Here is a 21,426-nt window from a genome sequence, read left to right on the forward strand (position 1 = left end):
TGTGTCAGCCTCTGAGATATCGGACAGTGCTATTGGTTTTGTTCTGTGAAAAATCATGTGGCTGTAGTTTTCCATCCTCCCATGTATGAGGTTAAGGAAGTCTGAGGAGTTTAGGAGTCTGTTCTTTGGGATGATTATTAGCATAAAGCCAATATCTCCCTTATGCCTCTGGCCATTTCTGCATCGAAAAAATGTCTTATGATTGGAATTAATAAGCTATCAGAGGTGCCTTTGAGAGTTGTTAGGCTGCCGTTCTGTTCATTTTAGAGTCCAGGTGTCTTCTTTTTCAGGAATAGATAATCATTATTGAAAAAATGATTTAGTTTTTGTCAAGTCAAATAATGAGGGAATTTGGGAATAATGATTCTCGAAAAACTTGCAAGGCCTAAAAATAGTGATACCTCAGCATGAAGTAGTAGACCAGTAACAAGGTTTGCTTTTCTGTTCCTCTGCTGTAAGCATCTCTGGAAAATAGAGATTTGTTTGGGCCATCTGTTGATATGTCTATGCTTCTTTTACTCCCATAACTGAGAGGCACCTCCCACAGAATCTACAGTACATCCTTTAATCTGTTTTTTTCCCCTTCATTTTTTTCATTATCAGATGCCACTCACAGGAACAATTTTATATTCAGCTTCTTAATCTCACCATTTTAGTTTCCTGGATGCAGAATAAATTGCTGCAGTAATGAGAGTTCATTTTAACTTTTGGATCTCTGAATGCAAATTTATACCAGCATTCCTTCTGTATGATTCTGAATCCTGAGTATTTGAAGAGTTATTTTTCTATGTTTCTGCTATTGTGAGACTTCTAAAACTTCTGAATTCTTTTCTGCATCTTTCTACCATCTGATGTTCCATGACTTAAAATATAGGATAAAACCATTTTCATTTGCGATGGCCCATACTGTGTATGGAATATCATCTCAAGAGAAAATGAGAATGTCACTTATTTTTGCTCAAAGCTCAGCTTCTTTGATTTGCCTGGAATTGAATAGAGAAATTTTTAATTTTGAGGTAACAGTCTTATCAGATTTTATAATTTATACAATTTTGCATTTTCCCTTCTCTTTTAATATCAGATTGTATATAATTGAAGTCAGTTGAATTTAAGTTTCCTAGCAGTATAGAGGTTTTACTAAAGGATCAATGATGCCTTAACAATCTTGCGTCGAAGAGCATATGTTTATGTATCTTCAGAAGCTGTAAAGATCCAGTAATAACATCTGGAACCTGAAATGACATCTGTCCAAACATTATGACTTGCTTTAAATGGCTCCTTTGTCCTTAGTTTGTTTTACATGTACATTGCATGCAAACTGAGGAATACAATAATAATCAGGAATACAAAATTACCTTTATAAAATCTTTTACATTTAAATAAGTTACATTTTATAAAATTACATTTTATAAAATCAGCATTGTATTTATGTTATGGATTGCATGTGCTGTTTCTTCCTATAAAATGATATGATGTTCCTTTCAAATATCCTTGATTCTCGTGGTCATTTTTCAACCTGGCAGTTGAAGTTTCTCTTCTGAATTTAACTATATTTGATTCCAGTGATGGTGTTAATCAGAGGTGGTATTCAGCAGTTTCTGACCATTCTGGAGAATTGGTAGCGGAAATTTTGAGTAGTTCGGAGAACCAGTAGTAAAAATTCTGACTAGCCCCATCCCATCTATTCTCTGCCTCCCAAGTCCCAGCTGATCGGGAGGAAATGTAGATTTTGCAGTATCCTTCCTCTGGAGTGGGAAGGGAATGGAGATTTTACAGTATCCTTCCCCTGCCATGCCCACCAAGCCATGTCCACAGAACCGGTAGTAAAAAAAATTGAATCCCACCACTGGTGTTAATCATAATGGGTTACAAGCTGCAGCTACCTACTTTTTGTTTCAATATAAGAACAACGTTCGGGTAGTAAAATCTGTAGAAACAATGAAGCAGCCTTATTAGGGTGTTTATTAAGAATCACCATCTCTTGAGATTTTAAAGAGGCTGGACAGCCATCTTTCGAGGGTTGGTCTTGATGTTTGCAGTCCCTTCCAATTTCACAATTTACAGTTCAATTGATTTTGAGAGGAAACATTGCTTTTTTAAATAAAATTATACCTTTTGTGTATGTGTTGCAGTGTAAAACATGCTCCGAGCCAAAACAAATGACCAGTTTTTCTGCTCTATACCACAATCCCAACTTGATCAAACCAATCCCTCTAAAGCCCAGGGAAAGCCAGAAAGTCCAGGTATGTCGGCATATTTGTATTCATGACAAACCAGCCTGTTCATGTCAATTGATTTAAATTCTTAAGTACAGTGGGGTTTGTTTTAATATAAGCGTGTATAGAAATCATCTCTGGGAGATTTCCACATGTCTTCAGTTGCATTCAGATTGATAAAATAAAACCAGTGGCAGATTGTGAGCTTGATTCAATGGGGTTGAATATCAGGGAGTCACAGATCCTGCATCCTTGGTGGAAACAATTGTGATGTCATAACAGGAAAAATATATGCTGCTTGATCTCTGTCAGGCGCAAGGAATCAGTAAAACTTGGGAGTAGGCCAAAGAAGTTTCTTTACTGTGATTCCTCTTTATGCAAGAATTTTGCCAGACTAACTGCATTCTCTTGGGAACAGGCAGATAAAGGCCTTAACCGTTTGGCCTCTGTTGCTTCCTCCCGCAGAGCGATTCCAAGCTGGACCCCCTCTGCTCCACCCAGAAATTCCACCACAATATCACTGTGCAAGTGTGTGCCTAAGGATCAGGCTTAGGGTCACCAGGAAAATGTGACCTCACTGCCTTGTGTTATGAAAATCTAGTCATGGCTAGCTCAAAGCAAGTCAATATAAGTAGGGGGTAACTTCCGTCTCCTGCATGCCATTTCCCCTCACAACTATCTATTCATTTCCTCCCCCCCATCCTAAGTTCCGGTGAGGGTTTGTTTCTATTGATTGTTGCTAATGAAGCTAGTCAAATCAGATTTGGTCTTAATTATTCTTCTTCCTTTCCTTCTTGCAGAACACAGATTCCGAGCCTCAGCACCTGTCCCTTATGACTCTCTTTGGAAAGCAGGAAAAAACGAATCTATACCAAAATGTCTCAGAACCATCTCAGAAATTCCACCAAGACAATTTTCCTCCAAGGCAAGGAATTGTACGCGCTTTCTCTTACGAGGAACCTGGAAGACACTCGCCCACAACAGAAAAGCAGCTCTGTCCGGCCATTCAAAAACTGATGGTGCGCGGGCCGGAGCTTCACCCGGTCTCTGAACTCCCGGAGAACCGCCTCTGCGAGAATGGCAGCCACCCTTCCGTGGGGGAAGCTTTCACTGGGCTCTTCCAGCCTGTGACTTCACAGAGCATTGGGAGTTCTCATCCCGCCCAGAATACCGCTTGCACAAGGAGCCTGCTCCAGCAGTTGCAAGGCCAGTCCGAACAGATGACTAAAGTGGAAGTGAACAGCATAGGACTAGCAAACCCAGCTGCCCCAGCCTTCAACAGGACTCCAGCCATCTCCTTGGTGGCCCAGGTAAACAGTGTAATTCAGCCACCCATGATGTACTTCAATGGTTCCCTGCCAAACCAAGCTCTTGGTAAAGAACAATCCAAACCTCCTAAGCAGTCACATCCTCTTCCTGGGAACCACTCTGGAAATTCCGGCATAATTTCACCTCAGGAGCTGTTGAAGAAACTGCAGATAGTGCAGCAGGAACAACAGTTGCACATAGCCAGTCGGCCAACCTTAGCGGCTAAGTTTCCTGTAGTTACTCAGGCCTCCGCCACTCTGAAACCTTTGGATTCTTGGATGGACAAGGCTTCGGCTACAGAAAAGCAGCCCCCTCTTCTTCAGGTAAATCAGCGATAAATGCGATAGCACCTAAAACGGGTGAGCAACTATGGTCCCTTGATGATCTGTGGACTTCAACTCCCAGACTTCCTAATCCAGTATGGCTATGTCAGGAATTCTGGGAGTTGAAGTCCACCTTGTTGTAAAGGGGCCATAATTTCCCACCACTGATCTAACATCTGAGATTCTTCAAATTGTTTGTTCTGTTTCAGCATTATTTTTAGTTTCTCTTTGAACAATATAAGCAGATCTTTTCTAACACAAGGGACAATGCACTAATAACCCGTTAGCCACATTACTGCTTTGCAAATACTTCTCTCGGCTTATTTAAAAAAGCACAGGATAAGCCTTAGTGACTTTCCAAGTATTCAGAAGAAGGATTTAAAAATCCCGGGGGTGCAATTGGGAGACTCCCCCCAGATGAGATTATCTTTAGGGGAAAAAAATGTAATTTTGTTGAATAACAGCATTGGATGCCTTAATTAGTTTATAAATACATACATAAATACATTTCAGGTATTCTAAAGCTAACACTACAGTTGCTAAACTGTATTTGCATGAATCTTGCAATGATAGAAATACAGAGTTTCAGGGAATCCTACAGCTTTCACCTAGTGCAAGGGTCTCCAAGCTTGGCAACTTTAAGACTTGTGGACTTCAACTCCCAGAGTTCCTCAGCCAGCAAAGGTTCTTCAGATTCTTGAAGGCTGCTATCATGCCTCTTTGTGAACTAGACCTATCCAGATCCTTCAACCATTCTTGAAAGGGCTTGATTTTGAGATTGGCAGGCCTCCTGTGAACTGGCTTCAATTTGTCACTGTTCTTGTTGAACTTCTCAAAAGGCCTTTTGAAATGATAATACGATCCCCTTCCAACCTTCCTGCTTCCATCAATACTAAACAGTTTGAAACTCCTCAGAAAGTCCATGTCTGAATAATGGGCTTTGTATTCTTAGGAGGAGTTGGCCTTTGATTTATTCATTTTGTTATGATCTGCCATTTGTCAGACCCAACCCAGCAGCTAACAGCCAAATATTTCTTTACAAGTAAAATGGGGGGGAAAGTGCTTATTCTCAAGCTCTGTAAATTGAAGTAATGTGAAGTGTGAAAGCACAAGTGAGGTGAAAAAACAACAATTGAACAGATGACTCATTTTCTGTTTAAGGATTTTTTTTTTTAAAAAAGGATGCTTATGACATTTTCATTAGAATTAAATGGGAAAAAAACAACAGCTCAGGACAGCTTTGTGACGTTATGTATTTGATAGATAATACACTAGAGCAGGGGCGTCAAACTCTATTTCATTGAGGGCCGCATCAGGGTTGTGTTTGACCTCGGGGTGGGGGTTGCCAGGGTGGGTGTGGCCAGCTTTATGTCACTCCTGTCGGGGGCGCCTGTGGTGCATGCGGCCCTCCTGAGCTCCATTTTCACTGGCAGAGGGTTGCAGGAGGCCGTGGCAGCCAAAAACGGAGTTGGGGAGGCCATTTTCGCTGGCAGAAGCACTGCAGAAGAAGTACTTCGCTGTTTCCAGTGTGGCCCCGTGGGCCAGATCTAAGTACCCTGCAGGCCAGATCAGCCCCCAGGCCTTGAGTTTGACACCCGTGACCTAGAGATTAGACACTTTTATTCCATAACCAGGATTATATTGAGGAGTTGGAGTTGCAGGATTCATTTGCCATGATGCAGCATTCCTAATTTGTGGGAGTAGATTTGCCCCAGAGCAGGAGGACAGACAATGGGATCTCCTACCTGTAGTGCCTAACTTTTTCCCATAGGTCAGGGGTCAGCAACCTACAGCTCCAGAGCCACATGCAGCTCTTTGGGCCCTCTGCTATGGCTCCCTGTCAGGTAATCCCACCACTGGCTGGCCCCGCCCCTCACCCTCCCCTCCCAGTCACTCCTCGCCTGGCCTGAGAAGGTAAAGGCGACAGCGCGGGATGGAGAAGCATCCAGGGCAGAGATAGAGAGATACAGAGAGAGGGGGAGAGAGAGAGAAATAGAGAGATACAGAGAGAAGGGTAGAGAGGAAGGGAAGGGAAAGAGATATGTCAAAAGGATTTTGTGGTTCCCAATGTTTTTTAACAACTAGTTCTCTGCCCTAATGACCGGCTGGGTAGGCCTGGCTAGGGGGGTCATGTGACTGGTGGAAGTGAGCGACATGGAGTTGGCCACGCCCACCCAGGTTTTGTGGCTCCTGGTGTTTTCTTTTCTGTGGGAAACGGGTCCAAATGGCTCTTGGGAGTGTTTAAGGTTGCAGACCCTTGCCATAGGTGATATGGTAGAGATTTATAGGTAGCCCTTCATTTACAACCATTCATTTAGGGACCATTCAGTTGCAGCTGGCATTGAAAAAAGTGACTTACAACATAAGTCCTCACACTTATGACCATTGTAGCATTTCCATGGTCACACGATCAAAATTTGAGCACTTGCCAGCCAACCTATATTTAAGATGGTTGCAGTGTCTATATTCAAATGATGGCCATTTGTGACTTTCCCAACTGGCTTCCAACACAACAAGCAAAATCAATGGGAGAAGCCGGATTCACCTAACAAGGCCATTTAACAACTGCAGTGATTTGCTTAACAACCCATGGCAAGAAAGGTTGTAAAATCAGTGTGACTCACGTAACAACCACCTTACTTAGTAATGGACATTCCGGTCCCAATAGTGACTGTCAGTCAAGGATTGCCTGTACTTTATATGGGAGAATAAAAAAGATACCATAGAGCCATGATGGCGAACCTATGGCACGCGTGCCACAGGTGGCACACACAGCTCTCTCTGCGGGCACGCCAGCCATCATGCCAGCCCAGCTCCACCGTGCAGGCGCGCGCACCTCCTGCCGGCCAGTTTTGGGTCTCTGCCTTGCATGCGCAGGGGTTTGGGTGCATGGGGACGTACGCATGCATGGGACGGGGGCAGGGCGCATGCATGAGGGGGGACAGGAGGCAAAACGGGGCACAGGGGGCCTCGTGCAGTGTCCCCACGCCCCATGTTGGCTTCCAGATTGTCTTTCTAGGCCCAAAACGGGGCAGGGGGGCCTTGTGTGGCCCCCCTGTGCTCACTTTTGGCTTCCAGATTGGTGCAGGAGGGCCCCCCGCCCCATTTTGGGCCTGGAAAGTCTCCTGCACCAACCTGGAAGCCAAAACAGGGCGTGGGACCGGGGCACATGCGCAGGAGGGCACTCGCATTGCATTTTGGGGGTTCTGGCACATGCATGTGCATTCATGTGCGCTTTGGGCACTCGGCACCAAAAAAGTTAACCATCACTACTGTAGAGACTCTATGGTTGTCTGCTCCTGATTATATCATTTTCTATGAAAACCAGGCTTTGCTACTTATGAGCAGTTTACTAGGCTCTGCAAAACGAAATTATCTTTTCTTCTGCTCTTAGCACCGCTTGCCCTCCGGAATCTTTTCATGGGCAAAAAGGCAACTTTTGTCAAAAGTCTGTCTTCCAAAACCAGCCAGATTGGCCTTTACCAGGGCACTTGGAAAAACACTTGTTTTCTGGTACATCAACAAATATTGCTGAACGCACTCCATGAAATTATTGATGAATTATGAAATTATGAAATAATTATTATTCGCGGTGGCTCAGTGGCTAAGACACTGACTTGTCGATCGAAAGGTGCCGCGTAACGGGGTGAGCTCCCATTACTTGTCCCAGCTTCTGCCAACCTAGCAGTTCGAAAGCACGTAAAAAAATGCAAGTAGAAAAATAGGAACCACCTTTGGTGGGAAGGTAACAGCCTTCCTTGCGCCTTTGGCATTTAGTCATGCCAATCACATGACCACGGAGACGTCTTCGGACAGCACTGGCTCTTCGGCTTTGAAACGGAGATGAGCACCGCCCCCTAGAGTCAGGAATGACTAGCACATATGTGCGAGGGGAACCTTTACCTTTACCTTTTTATCAAGATTCCCAGGACTTGATTTCCCAGGTCATCAGTAAGATTAGCTCCCTATTTTATCTTTCTATAACATTTCATATTTTATCAGCCATAAAACCCAAAAGCCACGTCCAAGCATAAGGAGAAATGCCTCATTTCAAATATCTTATCCCCGTTATGCAGCAAGATATACTTGTCTTACAAAGACAACCGGCTGGTTATTATTGTTGTCCTGCCTTGCACATAGACTTTTCTTGACACCCCAGCTAAGGACAAACGTTTCCATCAAATAATGTTGGCAGATTCACATTTACAGATGTTCAGGCAAATTAGAGCAGCCTTTGATAATAAACACGTTCCCAAAATCTGTTCCCTAGAATTGTTTATCTTAGTGAATTGCATCTGCTCTCACAGTCTTTCAGAGGACAGTGGACCAAATTTTACCAAGTCTGCCTGGTGTTGCCTGTTGCCTAGACAACATCTTGAATATTGAACTGAACAAACATGTATTTAAAGAACTCATCATGATTTCCTTCAGTGACTAGTGTCTGTTGTTTGTACTTCCTTACCAGTCGGCATCTCATAAGTCTCGTTTCAAATTGGCCTGCATTGCATCTCCATATGGCTTCAAAACCATAATCTGTAGAATGAGTCTCAGCAGAGTGGAAATGCATGTTACTGAAGCAATTAAACAAAAACAGAACATAATTAGATTTGAATTTATCCAGAAAATAGACATGTCTGATCAAATTTAATACATAGGTACGGTATGGTTAAAAAAAAAGTAATTTCAACTTAAATTCATTTAAATGAACTCAGTTGGGCCTTTGGTCAATAAGACATTAAAGAGAGATTCAAGTTACAGGAAGAAACTCAATTTTTCACTTATGTTCTCATAGCAAAGGATATATACCATGTGCCTGACTTGGCTCTTTGCAGTGAGGAAAATGAAACAGATGGTGAGTGAGGAGCTGAAGTTTTAGGGATTATTGACAAATTAAAAGCAAGCAATTCACTGGATCCAGATGGCGCCTACCTAAACATTCTCAAAGAATTCATATGGGAAATTGTTTATTCTATTTTAGGTATTTCAGATGTACAAATTACTAAGAACATGCATATTAGCACAGTGCTTGGGGATGTGTGTGTGCTGGAAAGTGGTCAATTTTTAAAAAGGGGTTGAGGGTACATTCAAAAATTACAGGCCAATATAGAGAACTGATTTGGTGTAAGGATACCAAAATAGAAACTCGGAGACTATGAGTTCTAGTTAGGGGTGGGCTTCAAAATTTTTAGCAAGGGGTTCTCTGCCTGGTTGCTGGGTGGGCATGGCCATGGTGAGCTGAGTCGGCCTCCTGCACCACGGTGGGGGGCATGTTTTTGCGCTCTCTGAGCTCCAGAGTCTTTCCTTGAGCCTACGGGAGGGTAGGAGGCTCTAGAGGCCCTCTGGAAACAGGCCTGTTTCCGGCCTTCCCGAACTTCCGGTAGGCCCGTTTTTCACCCTCCCCAAGCCTCCGCGCACACCCTGCACTTACCTGCATCCAAAACGGGCCACATGGGGACTCCGCCTCTGGAAGGGACGGGGTTGGCGGGGCCAGCCAGGAGTGGTATTTGGGGGTTCTCGGAACTGCACAGAATTTTAGCTAGAGGTTCTCCCGAACCCCTGCAAACCCCCAGCAGCCCACTCTGGTTCTAGTCCCACTTTAGGCATAAAGTGAGCTGGGTAACAAAGGGCCAATTCCTCTTTCAGCCCTAGAAAGCGAAGCACCTCCAAAAACATGGCCAAGAAAATTGAAGAGACTGTTGTCAGGCATGAAAGATCAGGTCCACTCGTGAAGGTCCCATTAAACTAATTTATTGCTATTCATGCCTATGCACAAGAATTTTTTCAGTTAATGGTTACAATCTGCTTGACATTAGATAGGAATTCAAAGGAATCCAATGGAAATTGGACTTCGTTCACTTGTGACTACGTCGGGATTCTAGGCTGATCCCTCTTTTATCTCTGCCCCCAGATTCTGCTACTCCTTCTCCTATGCTTGTCTAAATAGTTGCCAGGAGTCAACATTGATTTAAAGGCACTCCAACAACCCCTTCTAAAAAAAAACAACATACACAAATATGGACAAAGAAAAGATTTCCTCTCAAGTGTGTTAATTCTTAGGAGTCCTCAACCGAATTAAAATTCTGGCAGGTTCAGAACGGATGAAAGGAAGGGCACTAAATACAATGCATGTTTAAATTAGGAAATTGGTTGCCGTCCTATGTTCATCCATTAGGATGATTTTAATAGGGTGCCTCTTAGAAAATTTATGGAAGTTGGAGCTTCCAGTGACCATGCATCTTAGTGGCACTAAAGTATTTGTTGGATCACAGACAGGGTAGCCTTAGATAATAGTTTCTGGAAGCAACCAAGGAAGAACACTTGTTTTCCTATCCTGCTGGTGAGATTCTTAAATCAGGTTGCTGGACTGTTAGTCAATTTATTAGTCTATTGGTCAGATCCAGTTGGGGTTTTCTGATCTTTAATTCTAGCAAGGTGCTTCGGAAAACTCTCCATAGAGAACTTGGCAGGAAGAAAAGCTTCCTCCACAGGTATATGTGGATATTGGCATTTGGGGGGCACAAATGGAATTGAAAATAGTGGAAAGAAATTCCCCAAATAATTGCATGTAATTTCAGCAGTCAATGAACTCTTCTTTTGATTCTCTTAAACAATAAAAAATAATTTCTTAGTTTTAGCAGCTTTATTTTATGGACATACTTGGAATATTTGATAGGAGATTATTTTTTCCCAAGGTTTAGTTGAATGGAGAATATACTGTGCAAGCTCAGTTACCATAAAAAACTCCAAACTCCTTTTTTTGAGGGACAGGTAAAAGAACTATCACTTGAAATCAGAGGACCTTGGGTAAGAGACCTGTACTGTAGATCTGGCTGTACAATGGGGTATTAAATATAGTTTTTATTTAGAGTTTTTACAGTTGTAAGAACTGACAAACTAAAGTAGAACAAGAAAGAGTCGGAGAATAAAATAAAAAGTGCAAAAAAATGGAAGGAAAGTAAAAAAAGGATATTAAAAAGATATAAGAAGTGGCTTCTGATCTTCATAGCAGTTATAGTACATTTTATATTTTAACCTCTAAATTACATCATGACTCTTTCCTTTCTATAGTCTGTTCTGTCTAATCATCAAAACATAAACGACAAGTTCGGGTTTTCTTTTTCTTTTTTGCACAGAAAATTGTATAAGTAGTTTCCTGAAAATTCATTCCTAAATGGCCATATATCTCCCAGGTTAAAATTTCTCCATCATACATGAAGAGCCCCTGCATCCATTACTATGCCTGGGTTGTGGTGGAATATGTGTGTAGTGGAGAACCAGTGGTTAAGGTGCTGGCCTATAAACCAGGAGACTGAGTTCTAGTCCATGACGGCCGTGGCCAGGGGGACTTTTTATCAGGTCCGCCTGATTCGCCAGTTGCGTCCCTTTCTGGATCGGGACTCGTTAAATACGGTCACTCATGCTCTCGTTACTTCCCGCTTGGACTACTGCAATGCTCTCTACATGGGGCTCCCCTTGACGAGCACCCGGAGGCTCCAGCTGGTCCAGAATGCGGCCGCGCGGGTGGTTATGGGAGCGACGTGGCGCTCCCATGTGACCCCCCTCCTGCGTGAGCTGCACTGGCTCCCGGTGGTCTTCCGGGTGCGCTTCAAGGTTTTGGTTACCACCTTTAGAGCGCTCCATGGCATCGGACCGGGGTATCTACGAGACCGCCTTCTGCTACCAATAGCCTCTCACCGACCAGTACGCTCCCATAGAGAGGGGCTCCTCAGGGTGCCGTCGGCCAAACAGTGTCGACTGGCGGCCCCCAGGGGGAGAGCCTTCTCTGTGGGGGCACCTACCATCTGGAACGAGCTCCCCCCAGAGATACGGAAGATCCCGGACCTGCGCACGTTTCTCCGTGCTCTCAAAACTTTTCTATTTCAGCAAGCTGGCCTGGCCTAACTCCCATCTTTTAAATTTTTTAATTTTTTAATTCGTGATTTTACAAATTGGGTGTTTTAATCTGTGTTTCGGCCGAAATATTTAATAATTTTAAGGGATTTTTTAATATTTGTATTATCTGTATTTTATCTTGGCTGTTCACCGCCCTGAGTCCTTCAGGAGTAGGGCGGTATAGAAATTTGATTAATAAATAAATAATAAATAAATAGTCCTGTCTTAGCCATAAAAGCCATCTGGGTAATTTTGGGCCAATTACTTTATCTTGGCCCACCTCACAGAGTTATTGTTGTGAGGAAATTAGAGTAAATTCACTGCGTTCAGTTACTGATAATAAAGGCAGGATAACAAAAAAAAATCAAAATATTCCTATGTTTTGATAACCTTTCAAACGTTCTTAGGCCGAAAGAAATGCTTTCTAGCTAAAGCTGCATATCAGGGTTTTTTTCTTTAATTACAAAATTTGTCTCTCTTCAGCGGGGGTCAGCAGGATGAGCCGGCCATCTGTGTGGTATTTCATTGCTGTCTCCCAGTGATCTGACTGTGATAATGTGGTGTGATACACAACCTGCTTTCCAAAAGAGGCTGTAGTTCATAACACAGCAGGTCTTGCCAAAATATATAACTGGAGGCCATAGGCAGCCAACCCTGGCTTTGAACAAAATGAATTAACATTGTCTAATGAATTGAAATGCATATCAAAGACCAGATTCGGCAACTAATGCACTTTCTCATTTAATTTAACGTGATGCTTGGCATCTTGGACTCTGTGACCGAATGCATTAGTACAGCAACATTTAATATTTTTGAATTTTAAATCCTGCATCAGTCTTTGGTTTGATGTAGTCGAGGAAATACTGGCTTTTGTAGACAAATGAAAAATCCCATGCTATCTCTAAGAAAACAGCTGGTTTTTGAGAGAAGATGCCTGAAATTAATTTGGATTTTGCAGTCTCCTAGCTAGCTTTTGTTTACCCTTTTGAACTTCAAGAAAGTGATTGCATTATAATCCTAATTCTGGGAGGGAGGGAGGGAGGGAGATAGATAGATAGATGACGGACAGACAGACAGACAGACAGACAGACAAATCTTAAACACCAATATCCAAGAATTAGGGTCATAATGCAATCACTTTCATAAAGTTCAACAGGCTGAACAAACGCTAGCTGGGAGACTGCAAAATTCAAATTATAGCGTGGGATATATTTATTTATTGCTTGGTTAAGGTCTTGGCCTGGTATTAGAGACACAGACCCAAATTGTAGTCTGCCCCCGAGCACAGAAACTCACTTTGCGTCGATCTCTCTCTCTCAGCCCAATGTAAAAATAGGAGAAAATGGTAGGTACATCACCTTGAGTCCTTAATTGAAAGGCAGGATATAAATCTAATATATAAAATAAGACGTGACTATGTAAATGAGGGGAAAACCCCCCTGCATTTATGTACATTAGAAAGTTGTCGCATTTTGTATTTCCTTTGATTCAGAAAGTGCTATTTTATGAAACTCAAATTTTATTCAGTTTGGATTTTTTAGATTCTTATGATTGTCAAGCACTGTTTCCAAGAGTATGGACAATGACTGCAAAAGATCAAAAACCAGAATAGTCCCTGTCATGGTGAGGTCAATATTGCTCTGCATAGTTCATACCATGCCCCATAACTGACAGATTTCCTTACATTGGGCAGAATTGTGCAAATTATACTTATTTATACTGTACAGGTTTTATTGAGAACACGAAATTTGTACCATCCAAAGCACAGAATGTAAATGTCAGCAAAGGTTTCCACATTTGATTCGTAAAAGGGAAGAACAGCATCTTGGAGATTATTATTTTTTTTGTTCCTTCGAAATTTTTGCAAATTTGCTCCCCCCCCCCCCCCCGGGTACTCCTGAGCCTAAACATTATTGGCTGGATAGCTCATGTTAGTATGAGAATTTCGGCATCCTAGACTCCAATCCCAGATATCCAAAGCTGCAGTTTGGCCTTTGTTGACATGTTAAGAGTATTTAGATGTCAAAAGTACTACGGCAGTAGAATCCACAGCTGGGTGAATTATTGTCATGGCTTATACTTATAGCCTAATGTTGACATATAGCGCAGCCACCTTTATACAAGTAGTCCTCGACTTACAACAGTTCATTTAATGACTTTTCAAAGTTACAATGGCACTGAAAAAAGTGATTTATGACTGTTTTTCACACTTATGATGTTGCAGCATCCCCATGGTCACATGATCAAAATTCAGATCCTTGGCAACTGACTCGTACTTATGACGGTTGCATTGTCCCAGGGTTATGTGATCACCTTTTACAATCTTCTGGCAAGCAAAGTCAATGGGGAGGCCAGATTCACTTAGCAACTGTGTTACTAACTGAACAACTGTGGCAAAAAGGTCATAAAATGAAGCAAAACTCACCTAACAACTGTCTCACTTAGCCACAGAAATCTTGGGCTCCACTGTGGTTGTAAGTCGAGGACTGCCTGTATCTAACATGTCTTCTTAGCCAAGAAATGCTTCTGCCACCTATTTGTGTTCTAGTTGTTCATCATCTTGTAGGAATACATCCAATCTACTGTATTTTTTGGAGTATAAGATGCATTTCCCCCCTCCCCCTAAAAAAGGGTGAAAATTTGGGTGCGTCTTATACACCAAATGTAGCCCCGCCCACCTGCCGGCCCCCACCCTTTGGCCTCTGCCTCCCAGCAATTTATTTCCTTGCAGCAAACAGCAAAGAGCCCGTTTCAGTTTCAGCACAGACTGATTAGCACAAGCAGCTGATTGTCGGTTGGATTGGCCTCCCGACCCTCAGTTGTTTCAGGCTGCAGGGATTGTCATTGCCTATTGCCACGCGGGCCTCCGCTGTTTGCTGCAAGGAGGCAGATTGCTGGGAGGCAGATTTTTTTTTCTTGTGCTAATCAGGCTGTGCTGAAAATGAAACTAAAGCAGGATGTTTGCTGCAAGGAGGCAAATTGCTGGGAGGCAGAGGCAGACTTTTTTCCCCTTGTTTTCCTCCCCAAAAAAGGTAGGTGCATCTTATAGTCCAGAGTGTCTTATACTCTGAAAAATACGGTATTTTCAGAGGATCACAACAAAAAATAGCCTTTCTCCAATTAAATAAGTTATTTGAGCCTGGCCTGTTGTTGGTCCTGTTGGCCACCATCTTCAGCATTGTTCTACTCTTCAAACAAAGCAGAAATGATTCTGTAATCCCAGTTTTATAGAGTATTGCTGCCTCCAAGATACGAGACTGTCTTCTCAAGATGATTTCAGTCCAGAGAAGGGGTTGCCTTTTATTAAAGTAAAACCTCTTTGCCTCAACCTATCTGTTTTTAATGCTGAGATCAGTGTTATTCAATCTCTGCTTTGTGTGTCTATGAGTTGAGTTCATGTAGTCATTGAATTGATGTATAATTCCTTGTATATTGGGAGCAGGTCATCTCCCCGCAGCGGATTCCCACTACTATAGCTCCATCCCTGCTGATGTCCCCGATGGTATTTAGTCAGACTGCCCCACAGCTGCCAAAACCAAGTGAAAGTGGATGGCTGCCAGTCATGAATCAAGAAAATACTTCTGGATCAGCAAACCTTCTTCTGCCTCTACAGAACTCAGAAGCAACCATCCCAAAGAGCAACCCATTAACCAAGTTACAGCTACAGGAAACACTTCTGCATCTGATCCAGGTAGGACATCCTCAACTCTTAGCCACCTATACCTTCAGTTGATTATGGTGTTTGTACATATGAGATAAAAGATTTGGAGTGAAAGCAAAACTTCGTTGTTATGCATCAGTTGTACCAGGGGTGAAATCCAGCAGGTTCTGACAGGTTCTGGAGAACCGGTAGCGGAAATTTTGAGCAGTTCGGAGAACTGGTAGTGGAAATTTTGAGAATTTCTGCTGGTTTTCTGAATTTTGTTCAGAAAACCAGTAAATATCACCTCTGGCTGGCCCCAGAGTGGGGTAGGAATGGAGATTTTGCAATATCCTTCCCCCTGGAGTGAGGTGGGAATGGAGATTTTGCAGTATCCTTCCCCTGCCACGCCCACCAAGCCACACCACGCCCACCAAGCCACGCCCACAGAACTAGTAGTAAAAAAATTTGGATTTCACCACTGAGTTGTACAATGTAGTCGTTTTATTGCTATTGTAAGATGCTACAATGGAATTACAATGCAGGTATAACGCTGTTAATTGTTCATGCAGAAAATTCTTCATATATTGAAATTGACGGTTGGTTTTGGATAGCCACATATTCCTATTATGTGTTCTATGAGATTAGCTAGAAAACATCATTTGATTGGTCTGTGATTGCTCAATGAGGTTTATAAAAGAGAAGAAGAATTCGGATTTCCCAGCATTATCCTTAGAGTTTCCATTTGGGTATCCAAATTATACTACTTCCCAATGTTTTATTTGAGAACATATTCTCGTGTTTTTTTTAAAAGGTATTTATTTATTAAATTTATATTAAATTTATATTTAAAATTAAATTATACTACTTCCCAATATTTTATTTGAGAACATATTCTCGTGTTTTTTTTAAAAGGTATTTATTTATTAAATTTATATGCTGCTCATCTCATTATCAGGGTAGCTTACAACATGATAAGTTAGGGAGAAAATCACATGAGTTATTTGTCTGATCTTTGTGTGTATATGTCTGTTCTGTGTGTGACTTTTGCCAGGGTTTTTTTTCTTTAGCATTTGTGAATATCTGTATGTATTAATGTTGTTTTCCACGGAGTGTCTATTTAATCTGTTTTCTATGTGTATAAGTTCGTGTGTTTTAGGCCTACCCTATCAGAGCTGCTGACATCCTGATCCCCCAGAGTTTTTTTTTTTTAAATGTGACATTATGATTTCCTTGAGATTCTTTTTTAACTAATGTGTTGTTTGTATTTTCAGAATGACGACAACTTCCTAAACGTCATCTATGATGCTTATCTCGGCAGCGTGAGAAAAGCAGCACTGAAAAAGCCCATCTGAAGCATAACATTTTAATTAAATGTAGCCTGGTTTTCATGTTTGGAACAGCAACAGAACTGAAGAGGTTTTTAACCTCCTGCAAGACTTTAAATTATCTTCATTGGAAGCGTATCTTGTTCGAAGAAATTAGTAAATGGAATTATTAGTGCCTTCCTGATTACAGTGTGAAAACAACATCAAAATAACTTATATTGTGGCTCCTTAAAAAAAAAAGGTGTAGATTCCACAAAAGCCACGGCTTTCATTAAAATAACAAAAACGGTATAATGATGTCATCTGCAAGCTCCTCCCTTTTCATCCGTGCATATATCATGACGCGTGTACCCAAGGCATGGGACTTGTGTTGCATCAGGGCTTTTTTTGCCCTTTGCTTCCCATCTGGATGCCACCTCATTGGCGGTATGCTGGTTTGTATAAAGAGCGATACGATTGTTTGGGTTTTTCCAGGTTTTGTGGGTTTTTAAATGTATAATGGCTATTAATTATGTGGGTACCGAAAGGCCCTGCATGCTTCAAAAACTTATTCAGAGAAGTGCTTCAAACTTCATATGAAGGCAGAAAATACTTGCTATTTTTATTGAAGACATTTTGTTCTTTTCCCAGGCTTCTGCGACAAAAAAGAAAAAAAAAAGATAACGCTTTAAGTAAACCACTCCTCAGCTCTTAAAGCAGTAGCACCTTTTTTTCTGGCTCGGGCAGAAGTCTGGGAAAAAAAGTGGGGATACTCAATTAATAGAGAGTTGCTGGGTGGCACAAGGTCTGAAGGCTTCTTCTGAATTCTTTTTGGAGTAAGCACATTTTGCTGGGAATGCCTGTTGCTAGAAGTCACAAGTTTTTCTACTTTGAACTATTTAGAAAAAAATAAATATTGAATACATATTTATTTGCCACCAGGTGGCAGGATAGGTCTGTTGTTTTGTTGTATCCACCTTTAAACAGATGATTTCTACAGTAGCATCAGAGAGCTGCGGTTCTCTTTTCTATCAACTGAACTCCCAGCAAGTTGTTCAGAAATCAGCAAAGTGTACTTGATCCTAGATGATCCCAGATGGACTGCGCAGATCTGAAGGGCAGCAAACCATTTAATCAAACTTGAAGTCTTTGATAGCATCCAGCAATTACTTGGATTTTTGTGCCCCAGATCTGTTATCTCGAAGTAAAGATAATGAGTGCATATAGTACAGCAGCCTTGAACTCTAGGCTAGACTCTAAGCAATTCTTTTTGTCATATCACTTCAGTGTTTCATAAAAAGACACCATCTGGCCCTATCTCCTGGAACTTGATAACTTAACTAGAAAGATATTTTCATGTTTTTTAAATGGTGCTCATATCATGAGTTATGACAAAGGAGGGAAGGTTTAGGGCTATCAGATCCAGGCATCAGGAAAGGGGTACAGAAAACCGTCACTGGATTTTTCAGTCCCGATCTGATAGCCATACGAAGATTAGGGTAAGATTTATTACTGTAATAAATTTATATGCCATGATTCCAAGAGGCCATAGATGTTTATTTCTGTTATTCTGTGTTTTATGAGAGCTCGCCAGTTGCTAAAGTATCTGAAAGACAGAGTCATTTAAGAGAAATACAACATTCCCATTTAAACTATAGGTTTTTTTAAAGACACCGTTTGGATTATGTCAAGTGCAGTGAAGCCCAAATTTATCTACAAATTATGAAAGACGTAAGATTGTTCTCTTTTTTTAAAAAAAAGAAATTGTAAGTAGGTCTTTTCTATTTTATAATGATTATAAAATTATAACCGTTCAAAAATAAACTTGTGGTTTCCACTATCCCTATTTTGTGATGTATAAAACTGTTGCCTTCCACCTGCATTAAATTATAACTCCAAAAACTTCCCAGCCTCTACAGCCGGGGTGGGGAACCATGGTCCTTTTATGACTTGTGGAGGTCAGTTCCCAGAATTCCTGAGCCGGTCATTCTGGGAATTGACATCCACAAGTCATAAAAGGAATGTACAGGAATGTAAAAGTTGTAGCAAATCTATCCGGAGGAACTGTGAGAAATAGGCCAACACCTGTCTGAAATTCTTTTAAAGGGATGGCTGCATTGTTTTAAATTATTAAAACCAGGACAAAGAATGAATAGTTTCATTTTTTTTATTGTATTGTTCCATGAACAGATGGGCAATGGTTTGGTGATCTATTTGTAAAGAAAATAAAATGAAGAACAAATATTTTTGTGTCATCTCATTTCTGCATTGGGCTTTTTGAGATTTGCCATTTCAAGTATTGAGTTTAGTTTTTTTTAAATATACTGGATATAAATCCAATACCCAAAGGATAAAGTGTTACCCAATTTAATACATAGTTTACTTTTTTTGAAAGGAGGTGTGCCTACAAGTCAGTCTTGTCTCCTGGTAATCTCCTGGACGTCCCTGCAGTTTTCTTGGCAAGATTTTGGAAGTGGTTTGCCCTTCCCTCCTTTCTAGAGCTGGGGGAAAATGACTGGTCCAAGGTCACTAGCTGGGTTGATGCCTAAGGTGGGACTAGAACTCACAGTCTCCCAGTTTCTTGGAGCCTTAACCTTTGCATCAAACTGGGTCTCTAGTTTACTTTAGACATATCTAAAATCTGAAATCAATTATTCATTCTGCTTGTCAGTTGTAAATTATTTACTGAGATGAATGGAAGTTCCCTATTAGGAAAATAAAAGTATTCTCTATGAATAGAGTCACTATTCATGGAGTCATTATTAAGAATAGCTTTTGTTAGTACCAAGATGTTAGAAATTCCACACAGAATTTCTAAGAATGGAAAAATGACGAGAAGATTGACAGATGTTCTGTTCCAAAGGGGAACAACCACAACTGAGAAATCCTGGGCATTGCATTTTTGGAAGGTGGTTGAGGTTCAGAGGAGAACCTAAGGAAGAAGCTTAGGAGGAAAGGTGGAAGTCTTAGATAGTTCAGCCTGGGGCAGTAAACATTGCAAACAGGCATGATAGTGTTATGTAGAAGACAGGGCAGAATTATTCATTCCAGAAGACAGAACATGAAACAAAAGTGTTTCAATTGCAAGGAAACAAATTTGGGTTGAGGAGCAAAAAAACAAACCCAAACCCAAAGAATGCTGAAGGTAAGAGGGTCACCACATTGAGCCACATGCTTTTTGATACTTGTAAAAGGTAAACATATGTGCTAGTCGTTCCCGACTCTAGGGGGCGGTGCTCATCTCTGTTTCAAAGCCGAAGAGCCAGCACTGTCCGAAGACATCTCCGTGGTCGTGGCCGGCATGACTAAACACCAAAGGTGCACGGAATGCTGTTATCTTCCCACCAAAGGTGGTCCCTATTTTTCTACTTGCTTTTTTTACGCGCTTTCGAACTGCTAGTTTGGCAGAAGCGGGGACAAGTAACGGGAACTCACCCTGTTACGTGACACTAGGGATTTGAACCGCTGAACTGCCGACCTTTTGATCGACAAGCTCAGTGTCTTAGCCACTGAGCCACTGCATCCCTTTTAATATTTTAATACAAGCAAATGGAATATATGATTTCTTTTTAATATATTTCATTCTGAGAAATGAGAGCCTGAATTATATCTCAACGCTGGCAATGTTTAAAAACCTCCAACCGAGAATCCACCACCTCCCTAGGCAGTCTACATATATATTGATAAATATTGTCAGTAACTCTCAATTCACTAATTGCTATCAACTTCCCATGAAATTGTTGGTTGAAATGATTAGGAATAGAAAATTCACAGAAACGACAGACCACAGGTTGCTTGCCATTGCTGAATCATCTTATCTTGGACACTGGGCATAACAAAAAGGAAAGTTTATATTATTAGACTTTCAATTATAAATCAGATGATACTTGCCATTGATCAATTCTATCAGCAAGACCCAACAGTGGCCCCATTAAATGATGGTTTCGTGAATAAATCTACTGTTGAAGTAGCATTTATTTATTTATTTATTTATTTATTTACTTACTTACTTACTTACTTACTTACACATTTTAGTTTTATTTATTTATTTATTTATTTATTTATTTATTTATTTATTTATTTATTAGTTTATTTGGAATAATCCAAAAACAAAACTAAATAAATGTAATATTTTTACAACAACCCATAAAATGTAATTTTTTTCTACAGCCTCTTAGATTTAAGAACTCGAAGGTTATTTGGTCTTAATGTGTGCCCATGCAGAAAATTCACTCTTGCAGGATCCTGGATAGTGGCCATATTGCCTCTGCCAAATTTTCCAAAGAAAGATTATTCTAAGGATTCTGAGAAGTCAGTCCGAATGTCATCAGCAGTTCCTATTCGTGTTTATTTAGGAAACAACCTGCTTCATTTTCTGTTCTCAAAGACATACTTGTAATAATCAACTTTGTTGCCTGCCTCTGAACAAATTCCAGTCTTTTTTTATCTATATTCATGGGCAGCTTCCAAAATTAAAATCCCTTATCTTCATTTTCCTAATCTCAGCACATAGAACACAGAACATTCTTTGCGTAAAAGGAAATAAGTTTAGCTGCCTTGGGAGGAAAGTATTATATCTATAACAAATATTGCATTATGTATTTCCAAAGATTAGAAATGATAAGTCTTACATCAAATAAAAAATTAGTCCTGTGGGTACATTTAGGCTTAAACTTTATCAGATTTATTGTGCTGCAAATTTGCAAAATGAACCAAGATTTACAACCTCTTGCCCTCTG

At 41.0% G+C, this 21,426-nt stretch overlaps 1 protein-coding gene across 3 annotated transcripts in view; it reads left to right on the forward strand.

Moving 5' to 3' along the window:
• DCP1B (decapping mRNA 1B) overlaps positions 1-16,999 on the forward strand; it is a 60,156-nt gene extending 43,157 nt beyond the window's left edge. For 2 of the 3 annotated variants that reach the window (XM_034403549.2, XM_060694465.2), the window contains 4 exons: positions 2,133-2,243; positions 3,017-3,847; positions 15,183-15,431; positions 16,655-16,999. In XM_034403549.2, the coding sequence (XP_034259440.2) occupies positions 2,133-2,243; positions 3,017-3,847; positions 15,183-15,431; positions 16,655-16,735 (1,272 nt within the window). In that variant the 3' untranslated portion in view covers positions 16,736-16,999. The remainder of the gene's footprint in view (positions 1-2,132; positions 2,244-3,016; positions 3,848-15,182; positions 15,432-16,654) is intronic. The other variant, XM_060694466.2, reaches the window with a different exon arrangement.
• The last annotated feature ends 4,427 nt before the right edge of the window (positions 17,000-21,426 follow it).

This window comes from Pantherophis guttatus, chromosome 7 (genome assembly GCF_059756535.1).
Source record: "Pantherophis guttatus breed Tessera chromosome 7, ASM5975653v1, whole genome shotgun sequence".
Lineage (NCBI taxonomy): Eukaryota > Metazoa > Chordata > Lepidosauria > Squamata > Colubridae > Pantherophis > Pantherophis guttatus.